Below are 23,449 nucleotides of genomic sequence, written 5' to 3'. Positions count from 1 at the left end.
GTCCTCCTTCAGCGGCTCGGTCAAAACTCCTTGCCGGCTCGCGGTCTCTCACCCTCCAGTCTGGAGGTCTCTCACCATGTAGACTAGAGGTCTCTAACTCTGCAGACTAGAGGTCTCTCAGACTAGAGGTCTCTCACCCTGCAGACTACAGACTAGAGGTCTCTCACCTTGCAGTCTCGAGGTCTCTCACAGTAGAGGTCTCTCAGTCTAGAGGTCTCTTACCCTGCAGGTCTCTCACCCTCCAGTCTGGAGGTCTCTCACCATGTAGACTAGAGGTCTCTAACTCTGCAGACTACTTTAGTTTAGTTTATTTTTGTTTATAGTTTTGTGGACAGTCCCCTTTGAGAAGGAGCAGCTTTAGCCTATTTGGCTAATTTCCAGCTGTAGTCCCCAGCCAGTTGTCACTTGGCAACCTACAATACGTAACAGTAAAACAAATTAAAGAAATACATCACATTTATAATTACAGCAGGCCTGAGCAAAAAGGAGAAAAAGACTAACATATTGCACACAGTTGGAGCAAGAACACACAGGCAAGCACAGATGATGGCAAAGATATCAAGGCAGTTCATGCGACAACAACACAAACACACAGGAGACAAGGGAAAATAGGCCACAAAGATCGCATTGAAAGCACATAGATGTCTCTCAGTCTGGAGGTCTCTCACCCTTCACCCTCCAGTCTGGAGGTCTCTCACCATGTAGACTAGAGGTCTCTAACTCTCAGTCTGGAGGTCTCTCACCCTGGATACTAGAGGTGTCTCAGTCTAGAGGTCTCTCACCCTTCAGACTAGAGGTCTCTCAGTCTAGAGGTGTCTCAGTCTGCAGACTAGAGGTCTCTCACCCTGCAGGTTAGAGACTTGAAGCAAATCAGCAGGGAATAGAGTAAGTGAATTCCAAAGAAGAGAGCAAGGGGAGTAGCAGGAGAAAGAGGAAGAGTAGGGGAAAGGGGGGGCGCCGGGATGATGGGTAGGCTAAGCTAGTGGGGTGGGGGGGGGAGGAGACAGAGTGTGTTTGCTTTTGTGTGCTAACAATGCCAAAGTCTACTTATCAATACAGAGTGGAATTCAGGGAGAATGAAAACAGTCGCGCAGGCAGCGGAACATAAATTCCTTTTTCCTAGCAGAGTGTTTGGCTGCAGAACGGCTCCTGGTTTTCCATTTGACTTGCAGAAGTGTCATTTTTTCCTTTCTGCCTGGCCTCCCCCTACACCGTGGCCGGTGAGGCTATGGTACATAATCTTCATTCAAGATTGAATTTAAAACCAAAAGAATGCCTTCATTCTGTGGAGGGAACTGTCATCCACGGAGTCAACATCCTAAAACACAGGCAATTTAAAATAACGATATATTTTAATTGTATACTACACTAGTGGAGCACAGCTTTGGTGTTTCTATTGGTTTGTCCTCACACTGGTCTCTTTGAAGCAGTTTGGAGATGAAATGTGGCGTCTACTGCATATTAGTCTCTTCATTATGTGTTCTATACACACAGACATGTACATTTCTGTTCATTGAGAACAGACTCACAAATGCACCTGCTAAAGTAAGTCGTTCCATAAACTTTTGGATTCCAAAATATGAATATGAATCCTCAAACTCCTTCAGGCACACGCGAGGCTGAACAGGTAGGTCTGGCAGGACTCAAACAGTAGTTCTTTGTGTCATCCTCATGTTGCGTATTAATCACCAGGCGATGGAAAGACCATGCTCAGAAGACAATACTGTTCCAACTCAAAAGTTGGACTTATGTGCGCTCTATATTCATCATCTAACTTTAATAACACAGAGAACTACTTGTTCGGCGTCAGCTTTACAGAGTAAGAGGGGATTAAGAATAATGAGGAGACATCTTTTTTTATTGTTTAATGGAAAACTCTTCTTAGATGAAACATCTTATTTCAGCCTTTCCAGTGACACAAATCATAGAAAACCACAGGAACAGCCAGTTGCTGATCTGATCCGAGGTATTTGCTGGCAGAAAAGCAAACGATAGCTATGATGTTCGTAGTGCTTTATTTAATTCTGCTCTCCCACACATGAATCAAAACAACTATTTTCTTTACACTCAGTTTTTCACCATTGTGTTTGGACTAGGAAACTGATGAATGTGGGAATCTGTAGATGTGCTGATAAAATCGTCAAGTCATCGAGCACACAGCCCTGGTAAGCATCTCCTGTGGCAGGAAACACTGACATCAGAGGGAGAGAGAGAGAAAGAGAGAGAGATTTTAGGGAGGGAGATTTGAGGGAGGGCGAATGCATGAGTGGGAGAAAGCCCTTTTTTCCAGAAGGCTCACTAGGTACAAATGGTAGAAGAATGTGTACCCCCCTCCTACTCCCCTTACTGGCCATCCTGAGAGAGAAACACTCCGAAGTATTTGGCATTCAGAAACTGTGTAGCATCTCTGGACAAACTCAACCTAATATTATGTTAAAAAAAAAGAAGTAATTTCTCCTTCACTTAATCTCTTGGAGACACCAACACCAAACAATGCCAAGAAAAGTGATTACTACTCATCTTAACCAATAGGCCTACAACAATACAATAAATACCTGGCATTGGTTGAACCCTTCCGGGTATATAGTTTTTTCCATTATCTTGTGCGCACTGGTTGTGCGGGTCATCTGTCACCTAACACTGTGGGGCCGCGGCCCAGAGCTTGATTAAACACAGATGCAGCAGCGGAACCGAGGCGCCTTTGGACTCAAAGCCCCCCACTCGACCTCATTCAACTTATATAACGATAAACACGGGGAGAAAGCTATTCGCATCCGCGCCGCTGGTAGTAATTCCATAATCTGACGTTTCCTTTCAGACGTGAATTAGCGCATATTTTGCATGGTCTGCAATATATATATTTTGGTGAAGGATTCCACAAGGTAGGGAACGCAAGAGCTACTGGAGCTGCGATTTCACCAGTCTCCTCGTCGATAAGCCATTTGGGTGGAGGAGTTTGTAGGTTGTAGGCCCTATTTATAACATCAGGATAAGTAGTTATTAGTGATCGTATTAAAGATCCATTTGCTTTACGCGATTGGCATAGTGCTGTTTCATTTCAGAAAGTATCTCCGGATGATTATCCTAGACTGCCCACTAGTGGTGTTAAGCTGCAATTACCACCTGCGATTTTATTCACAATAAGAGCACATCAAGGGCCCATCAATCAGCCCGATTGGATGAATGCAATACAAAACAGACAATTTTAAAACGGCATTTATTTAACGTTCTTCATACAATACATTGAATGTACAACAGCACATCATCTGAAATACCTCTCATTACAAAATAGGGGCTTCTACAATCAAGGTACAGTCATAAAATGCTCTGAGACAAGACAACGGCAACAGTAAAACACCTTCATACAAAGCGCAGGATATTGAGAGAAGTGATTGTATCAGCCGAGCTATTGTAGGAAGCAGATCTTCAGAACGCTCCCCTGACGAGAGCGTCCAACATTCTGCATGGACCCGTTTCCACTTTGATCTGGATTACTTTTCCAAACGATAACCAACGCATAGATAATTTGATCCGTTGGAACCGGTCAAAAAATAAGAGCTGGAGTCATTCATGATTTTTATTTGGAGAGAAAAAAAAAGAAGATGTCTTCGGATATTGAATATATATGCTAAGGTTTGAAGCGTATACAGTATTGTGACTGCTAATAATACAGTAGCCTATATACTTACAATCATATATTGCACCGGCTTGTTTTTAGTGAGTGCAGCTGTTAGGACAGGGTTGAAGTGAGTGTTTTTCTCTTGACATCAAACACTTAGATCACAGCAAGAGTATACTGTACTACCACTGAAGCCACAAGAAACCAGCTTATATCCACATGGTAAACGGCAGCCAATCCAACGTGATCTTCTGTCTCCGTATTCTAAGTGTAAGGGCCTATAGTGTGTCTCTAAATGTCTTTCTAGTATACACATACACATTGACTAACTCGTTTGTTTAAATATGCCATCATGTAGGGGTTTTTCTTTCGACACAGCATGTTTGAATGCATATTAAATTTCATGTAATATATATTCAAATTGTATGACAAAGAAAACCCATAGGGACTAAAAGGAAACCAACAGAACAGAGACGAAACCAAACCAACAGAGAACGTAGCGTCGGATCCGAACATAACGGAGTGGGCGGCGGCCTCCCGTACAAACATCAAGAGAGAGAAGGGAGAGATTCCTCTCAGGTCTTGAGGTAAGAAATGTGTCTCAGTTTTAATGCCCTACTGACAATCATACAAATACAATCACTTATTCTCTATGTACAAACTTCCTGATGCACACGCAAGCACACACACACACACACACACGCACACTGAAACACACACACACACACACACACACACACCTTTTGATAGAGATCAAATAAAACTAAACGTGAGATCATATCCACATCCGATTGAGCGGCAAGGAAAGGGGGCTATGACATGTAGCCTGATTTACACAGGTGAGCAATAATAAGCATTATGGCTATTGTAGATGGCCTGGACTCCCCTCCCTCCCCCTCCTCCTCCGCCTCAAACACATAATCAATATTCTACAAAGAGTGCAAATTCTGCTGTCCAACTAAAACACTTGCAAGCACTTGGCAAAAAATTATAATATTCAGCTCACTTGTAAAAAGTCGGTAAAGGGTGTATAAAAAATGTCAATAAATAATAAAAAATAGAACTGCGTATCGTTGTATTTATTGATATATCTTTTTCCACACGCGCGGCAGGCCTGCGTGTGCGTTCTCTGAGTGGATTACGGGGCCGTAGCGGGGGGTTCTGCTTCAGCAGTACCGTTTCACACGCATGGATGACCTGCCGTTGCGGCACAATGAGGCCCGAAGACTTCTAGGCAACTTTATTTATTCTAAATGAAACGTCACACAAAGCCGGACGCACAGAGGCTAAAGTAGGACGTCTGAACCGAGCACTCCGACCCCTCGACCAGGGCATCCATAAATAATAGGATCACCCCGCGGCCAGTGGGCAGGGAGGGAGACACAGGGAGGAGGGTGTCACTGACGAGGAGGGTGTCACTGAGGCAGACAGCCGAGCGTGAAGCGCTCTTTCCCCGTATTCACTGACGCGATCGGCTGATTACTGAAGCTTTACCAGGAGGAGGAGGAGGAGGAGGCTATGCGATGCTACAGTACTAGTTGCTACCTGAAGAACGCTACAGGCCAGGAACGTGCGGGAAGGGACGTTGGCGGTTTTCGCGTCGAGACCACCAAGGTGCCAGCGGTGGAGGGGGGGCCTGAAGTACCACCGGGAACGGAGGCCTGTTGGAGGCCCGACCCGCCCAGGGTCTGTAGCGAACGCGCGGGGTAAATGTGTTGTGTGTAGTCGGAGCGGGTCCCTTCTCTGGCTCTCTCAGGAGGACTGTAGTGTTCCACTCGTGGGTACGACGTAGCTTAATGCAGCAGGTGCTTTGATAAAAGCTGGCTTTATCGTGTGCCAAGTAAACAAAAAAAAAAAAAACACAAACAACCCATCTGTTGTCAGTTCCTGTCGTGTGACGCACACACACATAAAACACACACACGCACGCACTCGTTCACTGGCTCATGCACACAAACCCTGAAGTTAGGAACGAAGTCGATCGTCACACAGCACTGTCGTTTTTTTCTTGTGTTGATTATCATTGAGGGAGAGCTGGGATTGCATACCGTACCACACGTCTCTTATGAGAGGCCCCCTGCGTCCGATATCAGCTTGTTCGTTTCATCCATCTCTCACTCACACACACACATGCACACACTCCATTTTTGCAACTGCACACACTGTCACATGCTCGGAATGTAAAGACAGCTCAAATAGCAGAAGGTTGGCCCGGCCCTCTGGGGCCGAGGCAAGCACATACGCTATCGCTAGGCTATCGCTACGCTAGACCTACCTACGCCGCTGACGCCATGGGCAGCGTTTGTAAGGACCTTCTGACGTTAAGGGAGGACCTTCTGACATTAAGGGAGGACCTTCCGACGTTCAGGGACGACCAGAGTGTCTGTTAGAGAAGACCCCCCCCCCCCCCATTGAAGCTCTGGGCTGCCTTTTAAACTATTCTAGGTAACTTTAGGGATGCGCTGTCCCTTTGCAAAGGATCCTCAATATTACTCATCCTTAGATCATTTAAAATATACATATATTTATATATATATTTTTTATATATTTATGCGTAATATTTATATATACATTTATAGATTATAGTTTTCTTCGACCACGTTAATCTCTAATCAACACCTATTCTTATCCAACTCCCGGGAGACTGGCCTCGACCGGACCTCATATTTTTCTAAATTCTTCTAAAAACACCCTCACTAAGAATGCATTACAGCAGGGAATGCAACCCCCCCCCCCCCCCCCCCCCTCCTCCACCAAACAAAGTGCACCCAGCACAGTGCCGTCCGTCTGTCTGGCCGCCCACGGCGGGATGCCACCGGCCTGACGGAGACAGAGCAGACAAGGACGGCCTTTAGGCAGCGGCTAAACCCGACCAGCAAAACATCTGTTTTACTCTTAGTTTTATTTTATGTTGTTGCCGTGGTAGCTGTAGTTGTGGATCATCTTGTGTGGATTGGTCGGCATCAGCCCTGCGACTGCGAACCCCACCGCCTCGTTCATAGAGCCAGATTATATGGATGGACATGGGGCTGTCCACCCCCCCCCCCCCCCCCCCCCCCCCATCCCACACATACAGCTTGGGTCAGGGGGGGGAAGTCTGCTAGAAGCGCCTGGGTAATTAGGGCTGAGTGGGGTACGCATCCTCCTCAGGCCACACACACACACACACACACACACACACACACACACACACACACACACACACACACACACACACACACACACACACACACAGCCTAGCTTAGATGAGTCTGGCCTCTCCTTCCATGTCCGGTAGCTCACATACTCCAGTGAAGTGCATCTGCTTCTCCTTGCTGCCCTGCCCTGATCCCGACCCTGGTCCCGTTCTGGCTCCTCCCAGGCTGGGGGAGCCCCCCTGCTGGCCCTGGGGGTCCGGCGACGGCCCCCGAGGCCCCGCCCCCGCCCGCTGCTCCTTCAGGAAGACCTCCAGCCGCCGCATCATCTGCTTGGGGTTCTTCTTGGCAAACAGCTCCACCTCTGGGGCAGGGGAACAGACACACACACACACACACAGAGACACAGACACAGACACAGACACACACACACACACACACACACACACACGAACAGCATCGTTACCATCGTAGATCTGACAGTAGGCAGGATGTGGCAGACCGGGTTGGCTGGTAACCGGAAGGTTGCTGGTTCGATCCCCGGATCCTCCTAGCTGAACGTCGAGGTGTCCCTGAGCAAGACACCTCACCCTGACTGCTCCCAACGAGCTGGCTGTCGCCTTGCGTGGTCGACACCGCCGTCGACAGATAAGGACCGGGAATAAAACTGAGGACGTACTGTGTTCTACATCTGCAGTTGTTGTAGTGGCCTGTACCTTTAAGCACGTAGCCGGAGTCAGAGATGGTCTTCTGCTGGGTCTTCCACAGCTGGAACAGGTGCAGATACGTGGCCACGTAGAACTCGTTCAGCACCCCCACCACCTGCTGCCGCCGGTTACACTCCCTGAGAGAGATCACAGGAGGTCAAGGGGGGTGGTGGTGGTGGTCTCCTCCCTGGCCCCCCACCTCCCCCTCGCCTCCCTTCCTCTCCTAAAAGCGTCCTGGCACTTATTGTAAACACTGATTGTATGTTTTTCAAAGTAGTACTTTGTGTAGCATCTTATCCTGGCTATCTTTGTTGTATATACGGGGAATGTGTTAAACTGTGTGTGTGGTTGTTGTGGTTGTTAGTGCTTGGCACCTGTTTCTATGAACATCATTACTGTACCGACAGCGCTAAGAACACTTCGGCTCTTCTGCCACCACTGCATAGACCCTCTGTATATATTATTTATTTTTATTTTTATACGTGTTGTTGTGCTGTCTTGTTCTGCATGTGCTCATGACACTGTAAAGCGGCCTTCAGTGGGAGAAAGACGATATATCAAATCAACGCATTATTATTATTATTATTATATTGTTTGTCTTTCCTCAGACAAATGTACTGGCTGTAAGTGGCTTTGGATAAAGGCGTCTGCTAAAGGCCCTGAGTAGTGTCATGTACGTGCTGGTGGTGGTGTCGGCGAGGTGCTGTCAGAGTAGGGGGGCTCACTTGGAGAGGGCTTCTTCCCGCAGCACCTGCAGGGCGATGCGGGTCATGTTGATTGACATCACGCTGAAGGGGAAATTCTGCAACGGCGAGAGAAAAAAAAAAAAAGGCAGTTTGCTCCAAGAAGAACATGGATCAACTCAGGTATTAACCAAACAGGCACACATTGTTCTGGATGCTCGATTATGAGATTACATGTTTTGACGTTTTTATGAGGCGTTACTCTATGGCATAGGATTAGGCCCAATTATTTTTTATTCTCAGAACTCTGAAATTAAAATCAGAACTCTTTTTCATTCTGACTTTAAAGTCAGAATTCTGGGAATAAAATCCAACCTACAAATGAATAATCACATGCTTTTTTGTGGAGTCCTGAGATTAAATTCTGAACTCTGGATTCAATCTCAGAATTTTCAGATTAGAGTCCGAACTCTTAATCCTCATCCGTATGCCTTAGGCTGCCTTATCCTATTTTAACCAGGCAGCGTGGAGTGTGTGCGTGGGCTGGGGCTGGGGGGAGGGGGGGCTGGAGGGGTACCTGTGTGGGGTGCTGGGAGAGCTTGTAGATGTCCCGGGCCAACGGCAGAGTCTCCGGGTCCATGACGAAGTACAGCGTGTGCATCAGGCCTAGGAAGCCCGTCCCACGCAGGTCAGTTGCCGGGTCCGTACCTGGGGGGGGGGGGGGGGGGGGGGGGGGGGGGGGGGGGAGGCCCGGAGGTCACAGTCAGGCGTGTGAGCAGTGTTGCCAGATTGGGCCAGTTTGGGCGGATCGTGTCTGGTGTTGCCAGATTGGGCCAGATTTCCCGCCCAATCTGGCAACCCTGACTGCAGTGCACTAGGTATAAGGTAACGTTACCTTCGATTTACCGCCCAATCTGGCAACCCTGGCTGCATCGCACTAGGGATAAGGTAATAATGTTACCTTCGAATTCCCGCCCAATCTGGCAACCCTGGCTGCAGTGCACTGCAGCCAGGGTTGCCAGATTGGGCGGGAGATCTGGCCCAATCTAGCAACACTGCGTGTGAGATGAAGTACGTACGCAGCAAAACAGTATCTCAGAGGTTTAGAGAGGAGGGAGTCGACCAGAGTCACTCCACCAAACTCCGGTGTACTGGAGTTTAACATTTAGGACAACATTTGGCCTTTCCATTCTTCCCAGTGTTGTTTTTCTTTGTCGTGCCGTTAACGAGCAGGTTTGGGTTATGCATCATCCTCTAGGTGCATGCCTTCAGGTAGAACGTGGACATTGAGGATTGAACCCAGAACCATTTAGCATGGAATCAAACAACCTGACCACTATATCCTGCACCCTCCCTCCTCATTTAATTATGTAGCAATTGAGGATTTTATGAAATGTGTGATTAAAGATAAATCGTTGTTTTGTTTTTTTAATTAGAGATGAGAATGAGGAGGACGTGGGTTCGAATTTGGTCCGTTAAAAGAACGCAAGATCGATTGAAATAATCGTTGTTAATAAGGTTGTTGTTTCAACTGTCATGCTTTCTCAAAAACAAACATAAATTATCTTTAAAACCGCAGAACCCTTCAGCTGTTAACATCTTTCACCTGGCTGGCTACTGAAAGCATTGGGGAAACACACTGCCTTATCTGGTGTGTGTGTGTGTGTGTGTGTGACACCGTGTGTGTGTTTGTGACTGTGTGAGTGTGTGTGAGTGCACGTGTGTGTCCGTGTGTGTGCGAGCGTGTGTGTGTGTGTGTCCGTGTGCGTGTGTGTGTGTGCGCGCGCGTGTGACTGTGTGCGCCAGGGACTGAATATTTATGCATTGAAATCAACGTCCCCACGTTGAATTTTTTAACATTGAATATTTGATTTTGAATTTTTAACATTGAAAAATAAAGCTGAATAGGAGTTCAATTCAAATCCAGATACGTTATTACAATGCATAAATATTCAGTGCTTAGAGTTCAATGGCTTTTTATTTTCAAAATCCGATGGCACAGATTTACTTCCATAGAAGTGACTCAAACATTTTGTGGTTGAGAGGGCGTATCGGTTTCCACCATATAGGTTTCTACAGGACAAAATCTGTGTGGTGGTGGGGGAATCTAGTGGGGGATATGTTCAACAAAAGAACAAGGAATTGAAAGCTACTTACAATAGGCCTAGGCTACATTATAATTTCCCATGACGGCAGCAATGTTCCACTTTCAGCTGGAATTCACCGGTACATCACGTCTTCTTTAGATTTCAGTTCCCTTTATTTATTCACACAGTTCAGCAGCGGCATTCATTCAGAATCAGAGCCCACATTAAAGCTGCATTTAGGGCGACTATCACTGAGCTGAAAAATAGATGCGCTATAAATGGTTTTGTATATAGCAGTCAGGAACATGGGCATAGTTGTGGAAGTGCTGGTGTTAGAAAAAAAAAGTTGACGGGAATTAAAGTGCTGCACATCGACTGTACAAATGTAGATTATTCATCACAAGAATTTTAATTCAGAAATCGAATAGGCTAATAAAGTCTGAATTGTGAGATAAAATTCAGCATTCTGATAATAAAGTCAGAATACTTGGATAAAATCAGAATTCTGATAATCAAATCCAGCATTAAAGGTTCATTTAAGGAGGTTTTCACCAGTCATTTGTAGCCTGGTCGCAATGTCGAGTTTTTTTTAAAGTAGTTCACTAGCGTGCAATAATTTGCAGTGTCAGAATTCTGAGAATTTAGTCAGCATTTTGATTTCTCAGAATCCTCTGACACTGCAAATTAAAGCGCTACTACTAGCGAACTACTTTCAGCGTGACTGGAGATAACTTCCTTAAATTAACCTTTAATGGTAGATTTGCATGAACGCTTTTGTGTGAATTAGTTCTGTTCTCTTTCATTGAAGCCGGAAGTGGGAGATTCCTGGGGCTTGCCCCATGAATTCAACCCATGCACACGCTCACACGCCACACGCTATATAACAGTGGGGTAACCAGACGTCCTCTTTCGCCCGGACATGCCCTCTTTTTGAGACACTTTTAAAAAATGTTTTGCGGAATTTCAAAATCGTCCAGGATTATATCAAAGCCTCATACATGTTCACATTGAATTTGCGTGGCGTTTCTCTGCGTGCGTGCGTGCGTGCGTGCGTGCGTGCGTGCGTGTGTGTGTGTGCGTCAGTAAAATAAGAAAAAGCGGCTGGTACCCTGGAAGCCGATGTTCTCCCAGTGGTCTCCGTAGCGAGCGCAGTCCAGCCGGCCGCCCACCAGCCTCTTGTAGATGGTCTGGAGGACACGCATGTGCACCGCCTGGCTGTTGTCTAGAGAACCTGAGGCCCGCCCGCCCACACACACACACACACACACACACACACACACACACACACACACACACACACACACACACACACACACACACACACACACACACACACACACACACACACACACACAGTGAGGAGGTCTGTTCCCTTGGAGGACCAAACGTACGATAACACCCAGAAACGGAGTGTGTTTTGGGGGGGGGCTCACATTGTGCAATGGCAAACACAAGGTCCCTCTCCTCCAGGAGCTCCCTGTGCAGCCGCGGGGGTCCGAAGAAGAAGTGTGTGATGGCGGCCAGGCCGGTCCTACGAACGGTGGGCTGTATGTTCCTCTGCAAGACAGCGGTACAGGAATGAGTCCCTCAAAGAAAGATTGTGTGTGTGTGTGTGTGTGTGAGAGAGAGAGAGAGAGAGAGTGTGAGTGAGTGAGTGAGTGAGTGAGTGAGTGAGTGAGAGAGAGTGTGTGAGTGAGTGAGAGAGAGTGAGTGTGAGCGAGAGAGAGAGAGAGTGTGAGTGAGTGAGTGAGTGAGTGAGCGAGAGAGAGTGTGAGTGAGTGAGTGAGTGAGTGAGTGAGTGAGTGAGTGAGTGAGTGAGTGAGTGAGTGAGTGAGTGAGTGAGTGAGTGAGTGAGTGAGTGAGTGAGAGAGAGAGAGAGAGAGTGTGAGTGAGTGAGTGAGTGAGTGAGTGAGTGAGTGAGTGAGTGAGTGAGTGAGTGAGTGAGTGAGTGAGTGAGTGAGTGAGTGAGTGAGTGAGTGAGCGAGCGAGCGAGTGTTACCAGGAGCTCCCCGAGGTCCGTGGTCTGAAAGTACTGCAGGGCCTCGTTGAAGGAGATGAGAGGCGTCGGCACCGACTCTTCACTGGCCGCTAAAGGACACAAAACCGCGATCAATGCAAGCCAGACAGGGTGCAGGGACTGGTGGTCCAGTGGAAGCCATTTCCAGCTACACCCCATCGCTAATAACACAAATACCAGACAACCTCATGAAGAAACAGAAGTACAAGACCCCCAAGATCCGACAGACCTGTGGCCTGTCTGGTCTTACCTGGCTGGGCGCTCTCCACAGCCTCCCATTCCTCCCTGGCCTTCTCCAGCTCAGAGCTCTCCTCTGTGGGGAGAACATAGCACACGTTAGGGTGGTCTCTCCATCTGGCCGAGTGCGGCCGCGTCCCTGAGCAGGACGAGCCCACCCTAACGAGCTGTCGGGTGACGCGTCGCCGACGGGGACTAAACGAGCGTGTACGACTGTGAACGAGTCTCTGTGAGGGAATTGACAGCAGTGTTGGAAAAAGCACTGCTATGAGTGTCCTTTGATCAGAAGGTATTACACACATAGGGGGGAAACACAGAGGCGCTTCGCTAGGGACGTAAGGCCCCGTTGGGAAGCGCGTCGGGCAGTGTGGGGCGCCCGTGGAGTGAGGCTGCGTGCGAAACCGGGGGATCAGATGTGGGGGAAAAAAATTGTATTGAAGGCAGACGTCAAGCTCTTGGCTTTGCAGTGCTACCGGGAGGACGGGGGATAAGCTCAGTAACATTTATAGTACTTAGTTGTGTAGCCTCTTATCCTAGCTATCTTTGTTGTATACGGGGAATTGGTTAACCTAGCGATAGTCTCTATAGTTTCTATGACCATCCTTACTATACCGACAGCGATATATTGTTGTTTCTCTTTCTTCTGACAAATGTACTTTGCTTTGGATAAAAGCATCTGCTTAACGCGATGAATGTTAATGTAAAAGTGGAGGTTTTGGGTTCACGACATAGGAAACAGCATGGTTTCAAAACCGGAAGGACGTGGTGGAGCACTAAAGCCCGCCTCTTGCTGGATTTGATTGGCTGCCTGGGTCAATCGGGACATTGACGAGCGATGAGACTCCACGCCTTGCACTGAATAGATTATCCTATTTTTACTTTTATGCACGTCAAAAAACGAACAAAAGAAGAATGGTCACACGCGGCGCGAAAGAGGAAAACAATGTTTTTAGTTTGCCTCTGTGATCGCCCCCATAGGAGGTAATCATCTGTATATCAAGCATGGGGATTATGATGACCCAGGTGCCTTGTGTGCCCCACAGCCTCGTCTATCCGGGTAAAAACAGACCCACACCGTACATTAGCAGGACTCTGTGCATCTCCGCAAGCAGGCAGCTCCATCTCCAGGGAAGCATTTGTTTTTACCGGCTAGGGCTACCTAGCATAGGAATACGCATAATTATTCCTCTGGGTCGGAGAAGAGAAAAAAAAGGGAGAGAGTTGTGTGTGTGTGTGTGTGTGTGTGTGTGTGTGTGTGTGTGTGTGTGTGTGTGTGTGTGTGTGTGTGTGTGTGTGTGTGTGTGTGTGTGTGTGTGTGTGTGTGTGTGTGTGTGTGTTACCTGCCACCATAGGCTCCCCTCCCGCAGCCAAGGTCTGCAGAAGGCCATTCTGCTTCAGTGCTGAGATCTAAAGGATTGACCACACACACACACACACACACACACACACACACACACACACACACACACACACACACACACACACACACACACACACACACACACACACACACACACACACACACACACACACACAATACAGAGGTCATCATGAAAACGTTGAGAAGAAAAGAACAATGTAAGGTAAAACTAAAATAGAATCCCCCCCCCCCACAAAGAAAACTAAAAACCGTTGACGCACCGGCAGTGAACGCAGCGAAGCGTTTCCATTGCTCTGCTCTTTAACACGATGGCCGATGGGGAGTCCATTCGTCACCTGGGTAGAACACAGGATACGTTCAACCAGTGCATGCGGCTCAGGAGGTAGACTGGGTAACCGGAAAGGTTGGTAGTTTGATCCCCAGGTCCCTCCCTTGAGCAAGAGCCCTGACCCTAACTGTTCTCCGATGTGCTGGCTGCATGGTTGACACAACTGTCGGTGTGTGAATGTGTGCATGAATGGGTGAATGTAAGGCAATATTGTACAACGCTTTGAGTGGCCACTGGTTAGAAAGGCGCTGCAGTGTAGTCCATTCACAATTAAACCCAAACGGGGAATGACGTGGAGCAACGCGGTCTACACGGATGCAGGTGCTCGTTCATTAGTCAGTAAGAGGGATGGCGGTTTACTCACCGGCTTGTGGATGGAATGGCCGTTCGTGACCTCCTCGAATGGTTTACATTCATGGGACAAACATGTCAGACCCTGGGAAGAGTATCGACAACGCGGAACAAATGCGTCAGACGTGGGCAACACAAGAGATTTTGCAGCGCTCATTATCCAAACAGGCCGCGGCCCGCGCGTTTACACGCACCGTTAAGAGATTGTGATTTCACATCATCTGATAGCAGACTGCGCATATTAAACCAAATGTTTAACAACACTGAAGATGCATTTCTCGTCACTGACCCAATGCATACCGAATGACGTCAAGGGTGGAAATCGGATCATCGGACAATCTAACTCAAAACACTGTTATGTTTAAAGTTACATTCTGTGAAGCACATGATAATTAGACAGTCCTGACAATGGCTCTGACAACGCATAAGGCCACTGGAGCAGGGATCCAATGCCCATTTGGAATAGAGGTGATAAACTGGTCGGATGGTACTGCAGCATCAAGTTCAGGCTAGAGCAAGACAGCAGCTTACTCCTGAATGAACTGACCTTAAGCCGTCGGTCAGAGGAACAACATTACAGTCTAAAGCCCAGCACCTTTAATTGTCTTACATGAAACTTTAGCACACGAGGGGCCAGGTACTAAGTGTGTGGTAATCGATACGTCAACAGTCTACTGTACTTATTTTTTTTTTCTTTGGTGCGGGGTGAAACAAAAGAGGTGTCAGCTACTTTACTGCTGCTGCGGATCCGAAACGCCCCATCCCGAGCACTCAATCACAGATCACAGACCATCCGTCGAGTCGTAAATGGAATTACCTCAGTGTGTGATTCAACACTAATGTCTCCTTCCATTGCATATGTGGGAGTTTGTCAGAGAACGCTCTTCCGGATCGTTCCCCCTATAGGCCGCTGAGGTCATGGACTCGACAAGGAGCTGACGTGGAGTCCACCATGGTTTATGTTCAAGAGCCGTTCAGAGTGTCACTCTTCTCTCCTTGTATGCATGTAAAGCTAAATGTCCAAGGTCAAATGTATTTCCAACGCTTAGTTACTGTTACTGTCCATGGATGATGTTAGTCCCATTCATCTTCTTTGTGTACAGTCTGTAAACGTTGATGGGGACCCGGCTGTGAATGTTTCAAGCAACGAACCGGCGATTCTTTAAGTCACTGCGTTACAACAATGCGTCTGTGTTGTGTGTGCCGAGTGAGCTACACAGGGGGTCTTCCCTCAGGAGTCGACTGGAAGAGACAGCCGTCTAGCGATAGGCAGGTGTGCTGAAAGACTCCCTCCCTCCACCTTCCACAGAGAAGCCTGGGCGCTGTGTTGTCTCATCTGACCCAGTAGACGAATGTGGAGGCTTGATAATGACATCGGTTGGTAAGGCTGGGCCCTTCCTGTCCAAGACGCTTCATTACTTTGGCACTTAGGAGGAATCTCAGGGGCATTGGGGCAACCGCGTGGTGCTCCTGTTCACGTTACTTGCATCAGTGCTGCTGTGCGCAGGTCTTCAGCCTTACATGAAAGGGCATACAGTTGAATGTTACAATGGTCCGGTAATTGTGAGCGGTAAGACGTGTGGCATGGAAGGTATTACTTTGTGTCCATGGTCCTTGAAAGGAGGTGTCTTGCTTCCATATTAGGACATCTGAAAATGAAGATAAGGGGAAAAGAGTGGGCAAAAAGAAAGAACAAACAGAAAGAGATAACAACAATACTGAATCTTTCTTGCAGCATAGCTTGGCCACAGTCATGCGTACATTTGATGGAATTGAACTGGCCTAAACCCTCGACGTCATCCTTTTCGTAAAACGTAGGCCCGTACAAACAGGAACACTGAATCCATAACCAAGAACGCCTACATGAAAGCCACATTTAATCGAATTTGTCATTTCCAAGTGTTTCAACTGAATCACCTAAGCTGCAGTTTAACTCATAAGGCGCCGAAGCACCTCGTTGTCCACCGTTAAGACTCACATCTTATCTTTAGAAACAGTTTATCCAGACGACCCTGCAGAACGATGCTGTTAACTAGTGACCGCGGGGGGGCGGGGGGGAAGAAAGCCGCTGCTGTCAGTCAGCTGTCAACTTCAGCCGCTCTGACAGCTCGCTACCTGGCGTTAGCCACTATCAGGCTGGTTAACAACCACTGACGACTGGTTAGTAGTTCCATCGTCAGCCACTAGCAGGCTGGTTACCAACCACGGACGCCTGGTCACTAGTCCCAACGTTAGCCACTAGCAGGCTGGTTAACAGGCTGGGTAACCACTACTGACGCCTGGTCACTAGCCCCACCAGCAGGCTGGATAACAACCACTAATGCCTGATCACTAGCCCCACTTGCACGCGGGTTGCAAACCACTGACGATTGGTCACTAGCCTCACTAGCAGGCTGGGTAACCACTACTGACGCCTGGTCACTAGCCCCACTAGCAGGTTGGTTAACAACCACTGTCGCCTGGTCACCAGTCCCAATGTTAGCAAATCCGCCGAGCACAAAGACTTGACAGCCTGCTTCAAATCAACTGCAATGGCAAAAATGGAGTATGTGTACGTCTTCAAAGCCCAGCACCGGTTCTATACGGAGGTGCGTGGAAGGACGTGCGGTCAGACAGCGAAATATGAAGGGTAACTAACGGGTAACTAACGGGTAACTAGCGGTAGCTCCATGTATCTGGAAGACATCTCTCAACAAAACCCCCCAGCAGTACAATGAAGACATGAGCTCACGCCGCGTAATTTTGTTGTTGTCACATACCTGAATTTGAAAGCGTTGCGTTCGATGTCTTATTTCGCAAATTGGCATGTGAACGTATATTTATGAAACAACCTCAGTTTGTGATTATTTTCTCCCTCCAATCTCAGTTTTCCCTTCCCCCGTCCAGTGCCACAGTAAATCCGAGTGCATCCTGGGAGTTGTGGTTTCCTGCCTGGCTGCCTGAGTTCATTACGTCATTGCTCTTGCTCGCTCTCTCTGCACGCCTCTCTCCCCTTTTCCCTTCTCTGCTCACTTTAGCGATAAGTCGAGTTCCCAGGCTTCTGCTCACTAGTGGGCTATCTGAGATCTTCCTTAAAGGGAAATAAGAGGAAGACGTTCCCAGCTATTAGACTGAGATTTTATGGGAAAGATAAAAATATGTTGTTGTCCTGTAAATGTGTTTTTTGTTTATCAGCTCAAATTCTTCTCACAGTACTTTGACTCAGAGAAAATAGAAGAGATCTGTACGACAGAGATGCATAAATCGTTGTGATTTGAAGGATTAACTGTTGGTAAGAGTACGTTTGTATATGAGGAAGTATACAGAATATATATAGAAAGACACAGCATTGTAGCATTGTAGCGAGAATGCAGACACAGATATGCACTACCCTTTGGGATCCTTAGAAATGTCCTTATTTTTTTTAAGAAAACACTATTTTTTTCAAAGAAGTTAACATTCAATTTATCAGAAATACAGTCTAAACATTGTTCATGTGGTCAGTGGCTATTCTAGCTGGAAACTGGTGATTTTTTTAATGTCTACATAGGTGCACAGAGGCCCATTTCCAGCAACCAACACTCCTGTGTTCTAATGGTACATTGTTTAGCTGATCATGTTAAAAGGCTAATTGATGACTAGAAAAAACCCTCGTGCAATTATGTTAGCATAGCTGAAAACTGTTGAATAAAAGTGAGTTTTCTGAGAAAACATGAAATTGTCTGAGTGACCCCCAAACTTTTGAACGGTAGTGTATATAAATAGATGTTGTGAGGACATGCTGGTGGACCATTCACTTGGTTGTGTCCTCCCAGGGTCAGGGAAACTTCTGGAAGGTTTCCAAGAGGCTATAAACAGTCACAGATTCCTGTGTCACTGTTAAAATAATAGAGAATAATCCAGATCTGACTCATGATGCTGTGCAAGAGGTTATGCTCCATTGACCATTATTTTTTATCATGTTCATTTGATTTAAATATAGGATTGCACAGAAGAAGTGAAAAAAAAACAGCAGGTGGTCTATGTCTTGCAATCTTCTGTTCTGGTCAGTGGGTCTTTCCATGTAAAAAACGAATGACTTCCCAGAATTTGCCCAGATTCACCTGCTACAGAGAATCGCGCAGTGGACAGTGACACATGTGCATTGTAAAATGTCCATTGTTGGTTCCGACATTGACTTTGGCCTGAGTTTGGGCTCTGCACATGAGTCTGGGATTTGTAAAATGGAGGACAGACTGATTGAATCCTGCGTGACATCCACACTGTTGTGAGGCAATCTGTTGGACCTCCGGATCCAGAATATTCCACTTTTCCTTGTAGAAGACTGATCGTTTGAGAACATAAAATGTGGCATTATTGGAAATGAGTTGGTTTCACGCCTACATTGTTCTCTTACTTGACACTTTAAATAGTGACACTAATATATTCCTATTCCCTCTTTTCGAGGGCTCCAGAGATAGTGTTAGGTCTGGTTTTCACAGGGGGATTGGTGTCTAGGCTCCGGGATGGTCAGTCGCTGAGATATCGCTGGAAGCTGCTGTATCCTGGAGGCTCCAATCACCAAATAAATAAGAGTCAAATGTCATGGTCAAACCTCCATAATTTACATGATTCATTTGGGGCTATGACGTTTTGATAGAAATGTAAAAATGAAGGTTGTTTTCTGACTGCCTGTATCATAAGAAAAACAACTTTAAGATTTGAGTGTTGTACAGAGTGTTGTAGAGACCAAAATGCTGTAAACAACCCAAAAATGTCCCCTCTCTCTGCTCCAAAGGGAGTGTACTCAAAGATGGTCACAGCTCATTTCACTCACTAATAGACAGATTACTAGAACCGTACAATCAAATCACTCTTGAATCTTACCGAACGGGATCTTTATCTGAATTTAGATAAAAGCATCTTATAACTGACCAAATAGCAAATGAATAAATTGGTTTGGTCCACTTGATAAACTGTGTTTAGGCTAACCCTAACCAGAGTGAAACAGATAATTAGATGGTATTATTAAGTTAAGGCAGCATATAGTCCAAGTAAAAAACTGTTGCAAAACATTTTGGATCGATTTAAACTATCAGGACTAGGAAAATACTACGCATCTGGCAGTAGTTAAACTATTAGTTCATCTTGGGAAAATGTGTTCTTGGCTAACACCATACATGCTGTGCTACTAGGAAAGGGAGAAACCGAAATATTTTTATTGTCAACACTTTTTTATGCATTTTCTGGTGGAAAATGTCATTGTGAAAGGTTCTCAAAATGTTTGACAGATTATAATAAATGGGCCAATAAAAAAACAGGAATTCCAATGACAACTCTTTATTTGCTTGGCAGTCTACAAACGTTATGCAATACCATTACTGCAATAAATACAATATTCTAACAAAAGTGCTATTTTACAATGTAGGGGGAGACAATTATTTCAGATGTTATCACAAGAGAAAAGATCGGAACATTTTCGGTAAGCATAAAAACATTGGCAACAATAGAGGAAAGGATTAAAGACAAGGCACATTTACATAATATTGTTGATTCATGTGCCTTCCTCTTTTTTCTTTGTATTCAGCTAGAGCTGTTTGGTGCAATAAGTAAATTAATGATTCTCTTTTAAATTAAAGGTAACATTACAATTTCCCTATTCAATTCAAATCTTTCTGGATATTAATAAAGAAGAAATCATGAATAAATTACGTGTGCCTATATGTGGGCAGTCGATCGTCAAAGGGTTAAGATTGTCCAAAGATCTTAAACAAGCGCGATTCATATGAATTCTTGCCAGTCTCTGTGTGGATTCCTTCCAGGTCAGTAGTTGTGACAGGGTGTTGCAGTTTAGTATGATGTTCCCGACTTGTAGTCATGCAGCCGTTACTTAGGGTAAGCAGTTAAGTTAGCATGCGGGCGCCATCTCCAAAGACACATTGCTAGCCATCCTCTGTCTGAGGTGGTTGGCAAAGTCCACCTGCGTCTGAGAGAGCACTCTATTTATGATGGTCTTCGGGATCCAGCCCTATTAAAGAAAGAAGTTAACACAGTTATTTAATGATTAGTATGTTAAGGAATGTTTGTTTTATAAGTTACTAACTGTCAATTCAAGTTGAAAATTTTCCACTCGATTAAAGCGATGCGGTTATTGTAAGAGTGCGGTGGGTTACTTGTGTACCTTGAGATCTATGCTCAATAACCAGGTGAACTTTGTCCGATTGGGGTCTGCAGCATCGGGCTTCAACACTATACAGGTGGGGCCGTTCTCCGCTCTGCAAAATTAAAGCCGATCATCTTAGAACCTCATGACCACGTTAATGACCATGTATCCATGCAACCATCATCCAACCATTCATCCGTCCATTATCATCGTCATACCACCGGTAATCAAATGTCAACGTGTGTTATAACATGTGTTAAAACTAGAGCTGTCAGTTAAACGCGTTATTAACGACGTTAACGCAAACCAAATTTAACGGCGTTAAATTTTTTATCGCGCGATTAACGCAATTATTTTATAAAAAAATATATATTTTTTTTTTGTTTTGTTTTTCTTTGGCTCAAAACAAAGAAGCAGTAGCCTGACTGCTATGTTCAAATGACATTTGTTCAAAGCAGTCGTTTAATTGCACTATAGGCTCTTTTTTTGTATCGTCCTGTTTTGATCAGTATATGCCAATGTTGTTATCAATAAAAAATCATTTGCACAAGGCAAGCCGATGCACTTCACCATGTTGATAAGAGAATTAAAATGAGAAGAATTATGGGACAAAAAAATCAAGGGATATTTAGCATAGAAAAAGAATTTGTGATTAATCGTGATTAATTAGAGTTAACTATGACATTAATGCGATTAATCACGATTAAATATTTTAATCGCTTGACAGCTCTAGTTAAAACATGTGTTATAACATGTATTATAACATGTGTGACTCGCCTCACCACCCCCTTTTGCTCGGGCATCCCGGGGTGCTGGGTGGACTTCCCGGCGAGGAAGCAGGTGGAGCCGCGCCGCTTGGCACAGCGGACGCTGACAAAGTCCCGGGGCCCCACGACGTTCCCGGGCGTGTCCCCGGACACCTCGTGGGTGACCATGGTGTCGGCGCCGATCTTCTGCAGGATCTTGGGTCAGGAGGAGAAGACGGTCAGACGGCAGTCGATGCACATCGTCGGACGTTATTGTTTCAACTAAAGTCAACCTTCGCTAATGAGTCGGCACGTGTGTCCGTCTGAACAAACGTGGGCCCGTCTCACCTTGACCTGCTTGACGTTGGGGTTCCAGTCTCCCATCTGTTCCATGTTGCCCACCAGCTCCCCGTAAAGGGTCTCCAAAGGCTGGTCCACCACCACCTCCAGCTTGAACACCTTCCCCACGCCCGCCACCACCTTGCTCAGAACCCTGTCCCCGTTCGACTGATTGGGGGTAGGTGATGATGATGCAGAAAGTGATTATGTTAGTACAGGGGTCACCAACGCAGTGCCCATGGCACCCGCAAGGACCACATGAGGCGCCCGCAGGCCTGTTCTAAACATAGCACTACTCATTCTTGAAAAGCTCTTTCCCACCTTTTTTAAGTCATTGTTGATAATTGATCTGAGAAATCATTAACATGACTTAATTAATTAACGTGTCTTCACATAGATGAGTATCATTAATCATTAATAGTAATATATAACCAAAGGCAAACTGAGCAAATTTGTTATCTCAGAAGAGTGTATAGAACTGGGTGTCCTTCGTATGACTCAGGTTCAAAAAGGTTGGTGACCCCTGGTTAGTACAACTCTTATCCTTAAATACAAAGAAAAACCCATTAGTGATAAACAACTCTTTTTGGTTTTACCCGGTCGCTACTCATCCGTCTCAGAGCCATTCAGGACAGTGGAGCCTGCTGGTACTCACTGCGACGGTCTCCACGGTCCAGCCTTCCTGCTCCCCCAGGATGCTGATGGCCTCCTGCAGGGCGCTCTCCCCCTGCCTCACGTAGGTCACCTCCTCCGGGCTGTACTCCTCCGCCTCCTCGATCCTGGAGCCTTTTGAGGAACGACAAAAGACACGATGCAACTGTCGCCCTCGCATTGATTCTGCTTTCTTAGTTTGTTTGCTCATGGAATAACAGTTTTCCCTTTCGGGGGGATTAAGAAGATAGAACCTTAAATCTTGTAATTATCTCCGCTTTTTATCTCTTGTTTTGCGTTGTTACAAACTCACATGCCCCGTCGATTTGTTAAACACGGCATGTTTTGTGTTCAGCCCAGCAAAGGGGTTGACCTAAATGAAAAGCCTGTGTAACTCGCACTATATCTACCCTGATTAAGAACGGGGCGTAATTGCAGTGACTCACTGAGGAATGAGCTCCGCCGGCGGACCTGATTGATCCAGTTGCCAGAGCCGGGGCCGGCCCTTCTGTTGAGTTCATGGTGGATGGCAGCGAGAGCGTTCTTCCTCAGACCTAGCAGGTCAAACAGCACGGTTAAAACCACAAGAAATGACACAAGCACCACAAATATAAGGCCACATTGTACATATTCTGCATAGCATACTCTTCGTTGTAAAGACTGAGTTTAGAACGCTCATTAGTTGGGGAGAATGTACTACCTACTACCCATAGTGAGTGAACGCATTTAATTGTAGTCATTATATTATATATATAGATATACATACTGTTTTAATGTATTGTAATACAGTATATGAATGTCCATCTTCAGCTAAGGTAGACTCACCTGTCATGTTCCTTGTGTGGCGGTAAGAGATGCCAGCACACAGCTTGAAGGTTGCAGGCAACATCTTCTAATGTATAACTTTGTCTGGGACCGACCAAAATAAACCCGATAGCGGAATGCGAGTGGGTTCTTAAGTCCTTCTCAGCGTGCTGAAGAGTTGATGAAGGATGCGCCGTATGGATGCCGTAGCCCTCTGTCTTCAAAGGTCTGACCGTGTCCGTGT

General features: G+C 46.2%; 2 protein-coding genes across 2 annotated transcripts; both read right to left on the bottom strand.

Moving 5' to 3' along the window:
• Window positions 1-3,200: 3,200 nt before the first annotated feature.
• On the bottom strand, window positions 3,201-17,457 carry elmod3 (ELMO/CED-12 domain containing 3). Its single transcript, XM_030370228.1, has 13 exons — window positions 17,304-17,457; window positions 15,362-16,193; window positions 14,558-14,629; window positions 14,126-14,200; window positions 13,825-13,891; window positions 12,498-12,560; window positions 12,230-12,318; window positions 11,664-11,787; window positions 11,339-11,461; window positions 8,721-8,851; window positions 8,186-8,262; window positions 7,470-7,597; window positions 3,201-7,117 (listed from the first exon to the last, which is right to left on the bottom strand). The coding sequence occupies exons 2-13, from the start codon at window positions 15,395-15,397 to the stop codon at window positions 6,861-6,863; spliced, it is 1,242 nt and encodes a 413-aa protein (XP_030226088.1). The 5' UTR covers window positions 15,398-16,193; window positions 17,304-17,457; the 3' UTR covers window positions 3,201-6,860.
• Window positions 17,458-19,826: 2,369 nt separating this feature from the next.
• Window positions 19,827-23,449, bottom strand: star (steroidogenic acute regulatory protein). The gene is made up of 7 exons (XM_030370229.1): window positions 23,227-23,449; window positions 22,848-22,955; window positions 22,406-22,536; window positions 21,760-21,918; window positions 21,443-21,627; window positions 20,684-20,777; window positions 19,827-20,530 (listed from the first exon to the last, which is right to left on the bottom strand). The coding sequence occupies exons 1-7, from the start codon at window positions 23,288-23,290 to the stop codon at window positions 20,411-20,413; spliced, it is 861 nt and encodes a 286-aa protein (XP_030226089.1). The 5' UTR covers window positions 23,291-23,449; the 3' UTR covers window positions 19,827-20,410.

This window comes from Gadus morhua, chromosome 11 (genome assembly GCF_902167405.1).
Source record: "Gadus morhua chromosome 11, gadMor3.0, whole genome shotgun sequence".
Classification (NCBI taxonomy): domain Eukaryota; kingdom Metazoa; phylum Chordata; class Actinopteri; order Gadiformes; family Gadidae; genus Gadus; species Gadus morhua.
The sequence above is the reverse complement of the archived record's forward strand: the minus strand, read 5'-3'. Positions and strand labels throughout refer to the sequence as shown.

Coding starts and splice junctions, on each gene's coding strand:
- elmod3 (XM_030370228.1), bottom strand. CDS start 15,397: ATGGAAGGAGACATTAGTGTTGAATCACACACTGAG. Junction 11,788..12,229: donor CGGACCTCGGGGAGCTCCTG/GTAACACTCGCT, acceptor GCTGTCTTGCAG/AGGAACATACAGCCCACCGT. Junction 11,462..11,663: donor TGTGTTTGCCATTGCACAAT/GTGAGCCCCCCC, acceptor GGCGGGCCTCAG/GTTCTCTAGACAACAGCCAG.
- star (XM_030370229.1), bottom strand. CDS start 23,290: ATGTTGCCTGCAACCTTCAAGCTGTGTGCTGGCATCTCTTACCGCCAC. Junction 21,919..22,405: donor GGACCGTGGAGACCGTCGCA/GTGAGTACCAGC, acceptor ACCCCCAATCAG/TCGAACGGGGACAGGGTTCT. Junction 20,531..20,683: donor TATTGAGCATAGATCTCAAG/GTACACAAGTAA, acceptor TTTCTTTAATAG/GGCTGGATCCCGAAGACCAT.